This window comes from Festucalex cinctus, chromosome 15, assembly GCF_051991245.1.
Source record: "Festucalex cinctus isolate MCC-2025b chromosome 15, RoL_Fcin_1.0, whole genome shotgun sequence".
Classification (NCBI taxonomy): Eukaryota; Metazoa; Chordata; class Actinopteri; order Syngnathiformes; family Syngnathidae; genus Festucalex; species Festucalex cinctus.
The window spans coordinates 25529549-25543580 of NC_135425.1; the positions used below are offsets into that span (position 1 = coordinate 25529549).

At 39.3% G+C, this 14032-nt stretch overlaps 2 protein-coding genes across 5 annotated transcripts in view; both read left to right on the plus strand.

Annotated features, from left to right (window-relative positions):
- Positions 1-5530, plus strand: part of LOC144002885 (uncharacterized) — a 72862-nt gene extending 67332 nt beyond the window's left edge. For both annotated transcript variants that reach the window (XM_077498554.1, XM_077498555.1), the window contains 9 exons: positions 369-404; positions 525-542; positions 653-688; positions 773-799; positions 892-942; positions 1056-1224; positions 2034-2143; positions 2229-2450; positions 3723-5530. In XM_077498554.1, the coding sequence (XP_077354680.1) occupies positions 369-404; positions 525-542; positions 653-688; positions 773-799; positions 892-942; positions 1056-1224; positions 2034-2143; positions 2229-2450; positions 3723-3869 (816 nt within the window). In that variant the 3' untranslated portion in view covers positions 3870-5530. The remainder of the gene's footprint in view (positions 1-368; positions 405-524; positions 543-652; positions 689-772; positions 800-891; positions 943-1055; positions 1225-2033; positions 2144-2228; positions 2451-3722) is intronic.
- Positions 5531-6189: 659 nt separating this feature from the next.
- cdk5rap2 (CDK5 regulatory subunit associated protein 2) overlaps positions 6190-14032 on the plus strand; it is a 35889-nt gene continuing 28046 nt past the window's right edge. Inside the window, exons 1-10 of one of the 3 annotated variants that reach the window (XM_077497115.1) lie at positions 6317-6367; positions 7875-7906; positions 9739-9803; positions 10406-10467; positions 11756-11866; positions 12471-12547; positions 12630-12753; positions 12912-13087; positions 13166-13292; positions 13363-13416. In XM_077497115.1, the coding sequence (XP_077353241.1) occupies positions 9797-9803; positions 10406-10467; positions 11756-11866; positions 12471-12547; positions 12630-12753; positions 12912-13087; positions 13166-13292; positions 13363-13416 (738 nt within the window). In that variant the 5' untranslated portion in view covers positions 6317-6367; positions 7875-7906; positions 9739-9796. Of the gene's footprint in view, positions 6368-7874; positions 7907-9738; positions 9804-10405; positions 10468-11755; positions 11867-12470; positions 12548-12629; positions 12754-12911; positions 13088-13165; positions 13293-13362; positions 13417-14032 lie in introns of all 3 variants that reach the window. The other 2 variants (XM_077497113.1, XM_077497114.1) reach the window with 2 other exon arrangements.

Sequence of the window (14032 nt, forward strand, 5' to 3'; positions counted from 1 at the left end):
TTTTTTTATTCATTCAATTTACATGTTTTTGTAAACATAAGACAATTTAGGGTCATCAATCACATTACATGAAGTTAACGTGACATTTTATTGTCTTCTAAAAACCTAAACTGCTTTTCATAAACATCCATCCATCCATTTTCTTGACCGCTTACTCCTCATAAGGGTCGTGGGGGGGTGCTGGAGCCTATCCCAGCTGGCTTTGAGCAGTGGTACACCCCGAACTGGTTGCCAGCCAATCGCAGCTTTTTTGTAAACATTTACGACAATTTTGAGTCGAGAGAGCCGAACATACTCTCACACTTAAGACAATTTAGGATATTCAAATGTTTTCCTCAATGAAAAATTGCTATCGTGTTTGTTTCCAGGGCCCCAGAGGAGAGAAAGGAAACCGTGGAGCCATGGTAATTATTATCTTAATAAAACGATTGTGTTCCCATATTGTGGAGTAAAACATCGTTTGACTGACTTTTTTTTTTTTTTTTTTTTTTTTTTTTTTTTTTTCCCCTGCTTTCTCCAAACAGGGCGTTCAAGGGCCAAGGGTATGTTTCTGCATTTTTTATTTTATTTTATTTTTTTTATTTATTTTTTATTTTTTGCGTAAAACTCAGCCAGTTTTTTTGTTTTTGTTTTGTTTTTTTGTTATGTTTAGGGAGCTCCCGGACCTCGTGGACGCCGTGGCCCACCAGTAAGATTTATTTATTTATTTATTTTATTTACTTCAACTGTGGTTTTTGTATTCATTCTTTGTGTTCCTTTTCTTCCTCCTCAGGGTCCCATGCGTGTCCCACCATCATTTGTAAGATTGTTTTGACTGATAGTAATATTATTATGTGCACAGATAAGAAAAGAAACCATAACTTGTTTGTTTTTTTCCCCCCCCTCTTTTAGAAAGAGGATGGTCTTTTGTATATGGATTCACACAGCCAGCTCAGGAATGAGGTTCGTAACTCTGCTCACATAAAGTTATGGATTGAACTGAAATTTCGGTTTTGGTCGACCCTCTAAAAATCTCTCATCAGTTTTTACCCACTTTTGTCGTGCCTGCTCATTAGAATAAGCTAGTGATGGACCTGCCCATGCTGGACCAGGGTGCAGAGATCTTCAAGACCCTCCACTACCTCACGAACCTGATCCAGAGCCTGAAGAACCCACTGGGCACCAGGGACAATCCTGCCCGCATCTGCAGGGACCTGCACAGCTGTGAACACAAGTTAAATGACGGTAAATGATGGTTCATCTGACGATTAATGTGGATTTTAAACATAGAAGGGCCAAAACATGCCTTGTGAAAATTAAACTGCACTACAAAACTAGCCACCAGAGGGTGCTAGAACTGCACAAATGGGACTCAGCCTGACTTTTTTTTTTTTTTTTTTTTTTTTTTTTTTAACAGATGTGCTGCTTTTTAATATCGTGACATGATGACGATGACATATTGCGGCAGTTTTAATATCACGATATTTGTGATATCGTTACATCCCTACACTAGATGCCTTTCCTTTTTTTATGTGGCGATTTCGCAAAATGGATGCTAGTTAGTTAGCTACAGAATGCTGGCACTAGCTCAAGTTAACTGTCATTTTTGTAAGTTTTCATAAAACACTCTAGTTAGTATCTAATTAGATACACCTATCTGGTAGTTGTAACTATCAGTTGTTTTTGCCATTTTTTTCAAAATGGACACCTCAATAGATGTGAATAATGCTAATAAATGGCTGGCTAGTTAGTTGCTAATTGGTACTTGGTGACTGAGAAGCTAGCAAATAGCTCGAGCTAGCTTAAATCTTGCTCCGCTCTCGTTTTACTAACTGTCTTCTTCAAGAAGTTCTCCAAATAAACAACACACTTATTTTGTCACAGTTGAAACCTACAAAACTAAAAATAATTGTTTAAAATGTATATTTATTGTTACACAAGTCTGCTAGTTTCATGCTAACATTATACACACAAATACAATGAGAAACAGGCTAGCCGTGCTAACCGTTCGACCTCTGCGCTAACGCTAACCAAACGCTGCGTCACGATTTCAGGCACTTATTGGATCGACCCGAACCTCGGCTGCACGTCCGACACCATCGAAGTCTCCTGCAACTTTACGGGCGGCGGGCAGACTTGCCTGAAACCAATAACTGTATCCAAGGTATCCAAAAACGATTACCGACACATTCGACAGTCGAGCGCAGGTGATTTACATGGCGCCGTTGTACGCGTCTGTTTCTCCGCAGCCGGCGGTCAGCGTAGGCCGCGTCCAGATGAACTTCCTCCACTTGCTGAGCGCCGAGGCGGTCCAGCACGTCACCATCCACTGCCTGAACGTTTCCGTCTGGAGCGCCGGCCGACATTTGCCGGCTTCCCGGGAATCCTCGGTGCGCTTCAAGGCGTGGACCGGCGAGGTCTTTGAGGCCGGAGGAGAGCTGGAGCCCGACGTGGTGGAGGACTCTTGCTGGGTACGTTCATCATTTCATGGTATTCATTTTTAGTGGGTTTTTATTTTTTATTTTTTATTTTTATTTTTGTGCTGCCAATGTTAAAGTGTTAACTCGGTTTCCGTTTTGCAGCAATTAGTATTAGAATATAGCTAAGTTTTATCAATTTTCACAAATCTATTTAGAATTTTGAGTAATTGACCTTTTTTTTCAGCATGGTTCTGGTTGAGCTCTTATACACCTGCTGGTCATTTTTGTAATTACTACCATTTTTTTTTCCATGCATTCTCTGTAGTTGAGAGGCTGCATCAAAGCTTTCTGCATGCTCTTGCATAAAAACCGTAAAACAAACGTATAAATAAGTCGTTGACACACTTAAAAAAATTTACAAATATAACGTATTTATACGTTTTGGGGAGCAAATGAGTTAATAAATGTTTACGTATGACATTCAAAATACTTGTTCATGTCAAATTATTGTTTTGTTTTTTTTTGCCCATTTTTTTTTTAGTTCTATTGACAAGTAATAACATACAGAAAATATAGTACATACAATTTCAACAAGGAAAAATAAAATAATAATAAAAAAAATAACTTCTTTTTTATATTTTTAAATTATACAAATAATTAACTGATTAGAAAAAAAGGATGAGAGAAAAATATGGACTTCCTCATAACATTAAATGTCGAAAAAATTGACACATGACAGGTACGCTCCAAAAATGTTGATAAAAAGCCTTTTTAATTAAACGATTAATCATGATTAATCAAAATCCTACGATGTAAGCAATCTGATTTAAAAAAATGTAACATTGTGACATTGATGCTAGTTGATTTAGCTTATCTATGGTGTTTTGCATTGAGTGCTAGCATTAAGCTAGTGGACTTTTGTAAGTAACGTGTAATAATAATAATAATAATAATAATAATAATAATAATAATAATAATAAGAAGAAGAATAACAACAACAGTAATATAATAGTAATAATAATAATAATAATAATAATAATAACAACAACAACAAAGAAAGAAAGATTCTAATATAATAATAATAACAATAATTTAATTTAATGGAGCAAATATAATTTAAGGGTGTGTCAGGCATAATAATAATAATAATAATAATAGAAATAATAATAAATAAGAAGAAGAAGAAGAAGACAGAAAGAAACAAGATAATAATAATAATAACAATGATATAATTTCATGGAGCAAATATTATGATTTAAGGGTGCATGTGTCAGACAGTGCTAAACGTGTTTTTCTTAACAAAGCCAATGACTGCTCTGACAGATGAAAGACGGCCGCTGGCACCAGACCCGATTCGCGTTCCGCTCCCTGGACCCGTCCCTGCTCCCCGTGACCGACGTGGTCCGTCTCCCGGAGACCGGCCCCGGATCGCGCTACCACCTGGAGATCGGTCCCGTCTGCTTCGTGTGATCGACATTTCGGTGGAATTTCCCAGTTGGGTCAGCCCGTTTCCGGCCCAAGCGTCTCCTCTCCTCCAAGCCGACCAGTTTGTGCCAACCTCTCAGTTTCGGCAGAGCAGACGAGAAGGAGCAAGGGGGAGTTCTTGCACTAATTATCTTCTCAGCATCTTCTTCCAGCTCCTCCGTGGAAAAAAAAAAAAAAAGAAAAACACAAAAATAGGCCTCCATCATCTCTCTGGAACTTTTCCACGTGGAGGGACGCCTTGTGGGCCAATCATTATAATCATAACTTAAAAAAAAACAAAACTATTCTGATATCGTACGAGAGAAAAAAATATAATAAAACAATGTACATATATGTATTCTTATAGTTTCTTTTGATCCATGTTTATCTCATCTTCAAGTGCAATAGAAAAGGAGAAGATAATGTTACAGCAGTGCGTTTTATTATATTTGATTTTGGTGCTCATCTCCTTGCAATATTGTTTTGTTTTGTTTTTTTGAGGGGCGGCGGTTGTCAAGGATTACGTGTATTTATTATTAGTGTGCGCTCCAAAAGGGAGACTGTAAAACTCGGTGGTGCGAGAAAAGACTTGTTATAGATGCCACTGATGTGAATATCTGCAGCTTTCGTCATTCATAAAATCTGAAAAAAAATATATATATATATAAATATGTACGTTTTGTTCTCTTTTTGGTTACTTTTTAATTGTTGGGTCAATTTGGGATCCTTGCATCCACACCGTTTTTTTTTTTCTTCTTCAATAGTAAATGAATGAAAGGTGCTAATAATTATGCTGTAATTACACCACTCCGCTCGCATATTCTGTTGTTCATAGTGCAGGCTCGCTTGGATTCATTTAAAACAAAAATAAATTTATACTGTATATGTGCAGTGTGTAATCGCCCTAGATTCCATAATTGTAGTTTTCCGTCACCCTGTTGGTTGTGAAAAGCTCTTAGGGATACAAGTTGTATGCAGTAGTTTTTTTGTTCTTCAATTTTTTTTTATTTCTTTGTACAAAAGTGCACCATGCAGCAGCTGTGTATGTAATAGTCATTAAAAAAAAAAAAAAAAAAAAAAAAAAAAAAAAGTATGTTTGTATACCTTTAATCCCCCTTGTTGCTAATTTAATTTTATTTAATTTGTGGAGCAGCAAATATCTGTCTACACTCCGCGTGGAATACCTTTATATGATTATATATAAATATATAAAAATATCAGTTGGCCCAACTGGTTTTGGAGTTTATATTTGTTTTTTTTCTCTTATATGTACATTTTGGGGCTCCAGAGAACAAATTTATTGCAATATAAATGTCTTTGTTTCTCAATGATAATCCACCATGTACTGTATCAGGTGCTATTCCATTGCTTGTGTATTTAATGAAAAACAAAATGCAAAATATGTGAACGGTTTCTTCCTCTTCTTCTTCTTTTTGTTTGTTTGTTTGTGTTCATGTTGTAGACATGAAGTCAAGCTGAGAAAATCTGACATTTTGCATGACCACCAAGCAAAACGTGAAGCAGATTTTCCGTTTGCCTTTGTGAATACAACCAGCCTGTTTTGGGAATATATTATTAAGAAGTGAAACTATCTCACGCTGCAAACGTTATCGGTTCTCTGCTCTCTTACTTGTCATTCCATTTGTTCAATAAAAACTTTCAATTTGTGTGTGGCGGTTTATTTTGAAATTCTTATTCATTTATATAAACGTTAAAACATTATCTTGTCCAGTTCTACTATAAAAAAAAAAAGATGTATCCCAAATAAAGTTCAGTCATGAAAAGCTCACTAGACTATCTGAAATTTGCTATACACATTATCGGCACACGATGTCGCCATTGTGCAGACGAGGCGCGCCAGCGTCTAAAAATTAAGATTAAATTTTAAAGTTATGTTGAGTACAGCATAGCCCATTCTACTGTAACTTTGTCGCAAAAAGCCACGTGATTGATGATGCAAAGGGGGAAATACTGTCTCTGACAACCAATTTGTTTTTCAACCGCCCAAAAATGTTTTTGTCCAATAGCTCGTTGCCAGTATCCACCCAGTTACGCGATGCATTTAAAAACACTCGTAAATGTGTGTTTTCCTACACATATAACCCAACTGTGTCTACTACTAGCCATTAAATAAAGACAAATTCCACGAATAAAATTAGTATTATTTATTATTTATTTCAATTCAAAACAAAGCATGACATTAAGCTACTGTAATTCTGATTTATCGCATTTGAAATCGTTCTTGCTGCACTGAGTCCCGAATCTGAGACATTACCTGAAAGCACCGCCAGCCCCCAACGTGCACCACGGTGACGTCACGTTTAGCATGATGGCGGTAGCCTGGACTAGTTTGAATCCTGTCGCGCTTTTCCAGCATTAAACGGGCACATTTTGACGGCGAAAATGAGACGCCGCGGCTCGGAAAACTCCAGCTAAACCACAAATACTGCCATGGACTCGGTGGTGGGCGACGACCAGACGCTCCCCGTTGACTTGAACGGAAGGTAAAAGAAAAAAAAAAAAGTCTGGAGATTAGCCGGCTAACGATTAGCATGTTTGCGGTCTTCCACTTGGGGGGCGAGGCTAGCTAAAGCTAAAGGTAACCTAGTGTAAATAATTCAAGTAGCTCGGGCTCCGTCTATCAACTGGATACATATTGGACTTTATTGTGTAGTTGCATGTATATTGAGCCGTGTTTCGTGTGCCACGTATTGAAAGCTCTGGGTAGCCTCTTGCGTACTTTGGGACTATTTTTTTCCTCACCTATACTTAAACGTAGCGCTCTTTTTTTGCGTTTTAACTACATTTGGTGCGACTTTAGTTGGCCTCTTTCGATAATATTACGTTTCAGTACATACGTTATATGTGTGGGGAATACTGTTGTTATTATCCCAAGGTTCGAGCTAGTATGTCAATCATACTAGGACGGATGCTGATTGGCTGGTACCCTTTGCGAACGACAGCGGAAATAATGGAGGCCAGAGTAGACTGATACCTCATTCAACGCTAAAGAATACGCTGATCTAGCCGCCATATTGGATGTGGTAACGAGTAATTTGTAATAATGTAGTTAAACTTCACTTCATATTTGATTAAAAAAAAACAAAAAAACAGCGAATTGTAAACCTTTATTCACACAAAAAAAAAGAAACACGTTTCAATTTTGGATCAACATAAACACAAATTAAATATTTAAAATTAATATTTAAGTATTCATCATCATTAGAAATGGAGTTACAGTATATTTCATTGGCAGTAGTAAAACGCTTGTGAAATCACAAGAAAAATATATTTGTTTGGTGTTTGCATATATCACAAACATAACGTTGACATCATGCCATACCAAAATGTTTCCAAATTTGGTCAATTTTATATTTTTCCTCAACTTGATACTTATGGTCAGTCCCCACATGGGTATGATTTTTTTATTTTTTTAAACTAATTATTGCCTATGTAAAAATTATTTGCGCGTGAGGATGGATGAAGAGGCATTAACTACTAGAGCACTAGCCATTAACTGCATAAAACAATCTACTTATTTATTTATTTTTATTAAGTACACTTTGTTTATTTTGTATTTATCCAGGTATGGCAATTGAGAACAAATTCTCTTTTGCAAAAATAAAAGCGAACACAAATAATTTAACCTCAAAGCCAAAGGCACCATCTTTGAATCGACACAAGTTGTCTTGTTTAAGAAAACCCAACAAAAAAGTTTTCGGGGATTAGAGTTTATTAATAATATTTCAATTCATCTCTGTGGGGACATTTGAGTAAATTGAACCCTGAATACACACAATAAATAAATAAATCCAGACATTAAGATACCACTATACTTAACTTAATCTACGGGTCACGTATGCCACATCCAATATGGAAGCCGCACTGCCATTTTTGCAGCAAAGGGCCAACCCACTCATTGAGGCGTCTATGCGTATGCGTCTCCGCCTCCTTGCACAGTCACATCCACTTACTTGTCTTGTTGCTTGTGGTCCTCCCGCTCACTCGCAGCCTCATTGGGGAGAGCAGAGTGCGGCGTCCCGGTAGGTGAAATGACCTCATTTAACCCTGCTTTACTACTAATACGACTGCTGCTACTGCTACACTTAGTGTACTGTTGTGTTTATAGTCGCATAGATCCTCTTGCTGCATGTATCTAGTCTAAGCATCCTTAACCTTGGCCGTAGAAGGACGTCCAGGTGGGGAGCGTGCCGCCGGAGTAATCCAAGATGTTAGCTGATACGTGCGGTGTGAATTACGACAAATCGTGCGGCGTTACGAGCGACTGGCGGTGACTCGGATAAAAACTGGTCGGCGAAAAAGAGGAAGTCAGTGTTGTGCTGCTTCTTGTTTGGGGCCGTTTAAGCGCGGGCGCTTCCGCCAAACTGTGTCAATAACAGAGATTCTCCGTTGCCTACTTGATAATGGTGCTGCTTAATATGGCAGCAAGCGTAGTGACGGATGCTGTTTTGCATCTTGTTCTTGTTTTTGTTTTTCAAAATCTGTTACATGCGGTAGCGCGCTTCCTCTTCAACTGCACAGGAAGTGTGCGACGACTCTTATGAAGGTTTACAGTGTGTTGTAGTCAAATATTATTATTATTCGGGTTGGAAAAGCTGGAGAGTTTCCAAAAGAAGCTAAAATGGGGAATTCAGAAAAATATTTTCCATGGGATTTATGGCAATTAATGTGGAATTGATGGTAATTTAATGGAAACGTGTCATTTTCAAGCATAAATATGTCGTAAAAAATTTTTTTGTCACAAGCAGACGCTCAGAAAAATTGGAGGCTAAATAAAGTACACATATGAGTAATGCTGTATACATTCATAGGAGTAAAATAAGCACACTTAACAGCACATACAGTAAGACTGTGAAGATATCGCGATAAATCGTGCTTTGACTCCCGATAGGTTATCGGGTCAAGTCAACGTATTTGTTTATTAATGTCGTATTTTGATTCAACGCAATAATAATCAGTCAGCTTTCATCGAGGACTAAAGAAATCTGAGAATATTTACTTGCGGAGGGGCTAAAATTGTCAAGTTTAGGTCTCTAAAGGATTAACGAAAATAATTATCAATTGATTTGATAATGAATTAGCTGTCAATTCATCATTGTACCTCTAATACATGTATGTTAACATGCACAATATGTTTACTGATTGGTCATGACAAGTAATGGGTGTAACATTATTATTATTATTATAATGATTACATCTCCCAAATAGTGCAAAGTTGCTGTGTAATCACCAAAAGTTGTGACAGATGCTCGAGGAAGCCTCGCGTCATATCATATGATTAGGTCACAAGAGGTCAGGCGCCAAGGGTCACGAGTGTGAAATCTCACACTTGAGCTAAAACCAACCTAACCAGGACTGAAGTCTTTTTTTTTTTTTTTTACTTCCCCAGTGGAGTACCAAAGCACATTGTTGTTATTGGGGGGTGGGAGGGGTGAAGTGACGCCATCACAGTGCTGTCACCACACTGGGCTTGTTGTCCTCTCACCAAAGCAAAGCGTCTCGTTGTGTCCTGTGTCTTGAATTGAAGAGCTCGGCTGCCACTGGCACATGCTGCGTCTGTCACACACAGTGAGAGAGAGAGAGAGAGAGAGAGAGAAAGTGCGGGCGAGCGAGAGCTCGACCATGTAAATGAAGCGGAGTCATTCTTGAGCTATTTGTGGAGCGTGTCCGTAGGGCTGTGTGGAAGCGGCCAGCGTGAGTAACGCGTAAACACAGCTCAGTTGTCTTGATAAAAATAAATAAGTAAATAAATAAAGCCCTACTTTTAGCGTGTACACAGCTGTGATGTGATGCCGCAACACGGTGATTGGTTGCCCGTTGATTCAGCTTACCAAATGATTTTTTTTCTCCTCAGCTGCGGCCTCCCAGACTCGCTAAATGCTGCCGCCGACTCCACCTCCACCCCGGACGTCATGACAGGTACGGCAAACGCTTCCCTTTTTCTTTTTTTTTTCCTTTGTTTGTTTGTTTGACGTCGCGTTCCCCTCGTGTGTTCATTAACGCCGACGCTTGCAAACATGAGCAAAGCGATCGGCCGCAGGAGTCTCATTAGGCAATCCCGCTGTTGATTTCTCTCGTCAAGTTGCAGATATGACAAAGGACATTTATTGCACAAAGCCAAAGTATTTGTTGAACCAGAAATAAAGTCAAACCTCTATTGCAGAGGTGCCCAGTAGGTCGACGGTGATTTATTAGTCAATTGCGGAGATTACATTGAATAAGATTTTTGTCGTGGGCGAACTTGATACGTCACTGCTCAAGTGATTTGAGAAGAAGAAGAAAAAAAAGAGAGTCTTAGTCAAGGTGGACACGATGGAGCCATTACTGTCAGCCAAACAATGTGCAGACAAGGAGTTGGAGTTTACAAAATAATTCCCTCCGCCATCTTATTTGTCTGAATCCAAAAGCCCAGAGTCAAGTGTGATGATGGTGGGCGGGACTAGTTTTTGGCAAAAAAAAAAAAAAAACTTTCTTGAAGCCCTGGGCAGTGTGACTAGTAATTTGTTTTGTTGTCCCAACAGCGCCGTCCTGTCCCGGCAAGATGTCCCCCATCAAAGCCCTCACCATGAAGGACTATGAAAACGTAAGCGTTTTGGATTTGCAGGAGCTGGTTACCGAGCTAGATAGTTAGTCCAGTGAGTTAGTTAGTTAGATTTATGCAAAACTACACTATAGGTAATTTATTAACCAACTAGTTATTCAGTTAGAAGTGGCTACACTACATTAACTAACTAGTTAGTCAGTTGTTACAAAAGCTGCACTTCACTAGTTGGTCGGTGAGTCAACAAGTCAGGTAAGACAAAAACTACATGACACAAATTAGCTCATTAGATAGGTTACATAAAACAACACAAGTACATATACACTTTGTTGAAAAAAAAAAAATCTATCCTATACTAGCTAGATAGTTAGCTAGTCCACTTGTATACAACTACTAGTTAGTTGAGTCATGCATAATTTTGATCAATTTTGTGGTTTGATGGTCTTAGTTGGTTAGTTCATTACTTATCTTATGCAAAACTACACAAAGATGAAGATAAATACGGTTGCTCGTTAATCATTCAGCAATGATTACACTACATCAGCTAGTTTATCAGTTAATTACCTCAGAAGTGCACTTCACTAGTTACAGTAGTTGGTGAATCAGTAAATTATACTTTTATATATATTACTACATGATACACAGTTAGTTAGTTAGTAAGTTAGTTGGGTTGCATAGAACAATACTAGTACAAATACACTTTGTTATTCAACACTACAATAGTTAGCTAGCTAATGTGCAAAAATATACTAATATAGTTAGACCAGGCAGAAAATTACAAATCTGAAAAATGTGATCAATTTTGCTAGCTAGTTAATTAGTCTGCATATACATCTGCTTCTGTTTACTGTTGCGTAATAAGTTACATTGCGTTAACGCGTACTCCACCTGAACCACACTAAACCATTTATGGACATTTGTTGTTGAAGAGGAGGAGGAGGAGGAGGAGGAGGATGTGTGAGGCATGCTGACCCTCAGACATGTTGGCCCGAGCTGCTGGTTGCATGACGAGATGTTTTATGTACTGGCAGGGAGCGGACTACACCCCCCCCCCCCCCACCCCCCCCACCTCCCATTTCCAGATGCATGCTGCTACAGCCCTGCGGCACAGTCATGCACAGTTGGCCTGGCTCTCACATGCAAGCATGATGAAGGCCTTCATTCATTTGAACAACACACACAAACGCACAGTTGTTCTATGCATGTGGTTCACAGCTTTTCGACCACATTATTCGTTTTACCTTTCTTTGCAAACACAAGACAATTTCATTAGGGATGACAGCAACAGGAGAGTCTTGTGGTAATAAAATGCTAATGTGTTTGTTTGCAGCAAATCACCGCACTGAAAAAGGAGAACTTCAACCTGAAACTGCGCATTTACTTCATGGAGGAGCGCATGCAGCAGAAATGCGACAACTCCACAGAGGACATATTCAAAACGGTGGCGTACTTACTACAAAATCTTCACACTGCATGCTTCAGGGTGTTTATTTGCCACTGTGGTCTACTGTAAAAACTGACAAATGAAACAAATTAAACATTGTTTATTTAGAGACCAAAATACTCAACCAAACCACAAAACAAAATTTACTAGGTTAATGCTAACATGGTGCAAAACGCCATAGATGAGCTAATGAAAATTAGCATCTTTATTAGCAACTTTAACACAAACAGCGTATCACATACTGTATATTTAATACACAACTGTTCAACCAAGCAATACGGTACCACGTTAATCATAAGTATATCTTCTCTATGCTTTGTTGGGAACATTCTCTGCTTCTAATGTACTTGCTTATGCCACATCTACATTTGGCAGAGCTCAATGATGCACTGCATCTTGCAGCACAAGGTGGCACGACACCCAAGGCGGGCAACTCAAAATTCGGTCGTGTGTGTCTATACTGTAACCACCCATTAAAAACAAAAAACAAAAAATCTTTTAATAGCAGGGCTAGTCGCTTCTTGCAAGTGATATTAGCAACTTCAGGGAATGTTATTGTGCGGAGAAAAGGTCAAAACCAAAAGAAGTCTTCTCTTCACAGAACATCGAGTTGAAAGTGGAACTGGAGTCCATGAAGAGGGACTTGGCAGAGAAGCAGGAGCTGCTCGTGTCTGCGTCGTAAGAGCTCCTCCGCCGTCCAGGTTGTGTAAAATCCGATACGTGGTGATGAGCTGGGCCGCGTCTGCGAATGTTTTGGCAGCAAAGCGCTGGAGAGTCTGGCGGGCCGAGAGACGGGAGAGCCGCAGCGCGTCAGAGAGCAGGCGCAGCGAGAGATGGACGCGCTCCGCGACTCGTTCAGCAAGCGGGTCGCAGAATTGGAAGGAGTGAGTCAAACTATCCGGCCATTTGCATGGCACGTTGCAAAGCACATTACTGCCACCTGTAGGACAGGTTATTAACTGCAGCATCGTTACACATCACAATTTCCGTAATTTCTTTTCTTTTTTTGTTTGTTTGTTTTTTGGTTTCTTTCTTGCATCAGTGCCTGCGAACGGCTGAAGACGAGGTGGAGAAGATGGCGGCCATCGCTGAGCAAGAGAAGCTCAAAAACATCGACAGGGAGAAGCAGCTCCAATTGGTGGGACTGCCCGAATCCGTCGCCACCTCGCCAGGTGGCCCCGTGCAAGATCTGCAGCTGGCCTTGCAGGAGAAGGACACGTAAGCGTAAAGAGCCAAGACTAACTCTTACATTTTGGGTCTGGAGAGATTTCATTGTTGTTTCTTTCCCCCCCTCAGCATCATCGAGCAGCTGACGATCACGCTAAAGAACCAGGAAGCGGAGATCCGTCAGAGCAACGACAGGCACAGAGAAATGGACGCGCTGTCATCTGATCGCGTCAAACAGCTGACAGATGAACTTCAGGTATGACTTTATTATGACGGCATGAGTTAATTTGCCGTCATGCCAGTTGTGTTTGCTTTTTGACCGTCAGGACCTGAGGGACGAACTACTCAGAGAAAAGGGCCAAATAAAACCTGACCACCAGGTTGGTGCTTTTTGAATATAAAGTACATCCTTTTTCTTTTTTCTTTTTTTGGCTCTAGTCTTCAGGGCAGTGGAATGTTTTTGCGTTGCTGTTAACCACACAGTCTTTGTGGCAGCCTGTTACATAATTCTCCTCCATTCTACTTCTAATCAAAAGCTCAGCATCGGGTAAGTCAACGAAAGTCCACCATATGCCAAAATGCCATTAATGGTCAAATTGGCATTAATATTATCGTTAGGCATGGGCCGATATTAGATTCTGACGATGTAATCACTCTGAACAAAAAATATTGCATTATAACAATATTAAAAATAGTAAATATTTTTTTTTCCCCTATGAAAATAATTTATTTTATTTTTAAACAATGGATAATTAGAGGAAATGTGTGTCATGTTAAATGTGGGGTTTTTTTGTTTTTGTTTTTTTAGAACAGACCCATGTGCTACTTATGCTGTCATTGGGGCTAACTAATACCTATTGGCTTTTTTTTTTTTTTTAAGACAATGCACATTTTAATAGCCATCTTTGTTTGTAGTATCTCATCTTTCTCCCTCCCTCCGCATCCTCACTTATGCGCCGAAAAGGAGAATAAAAAAGCTACCGGTAATTGGAGGCA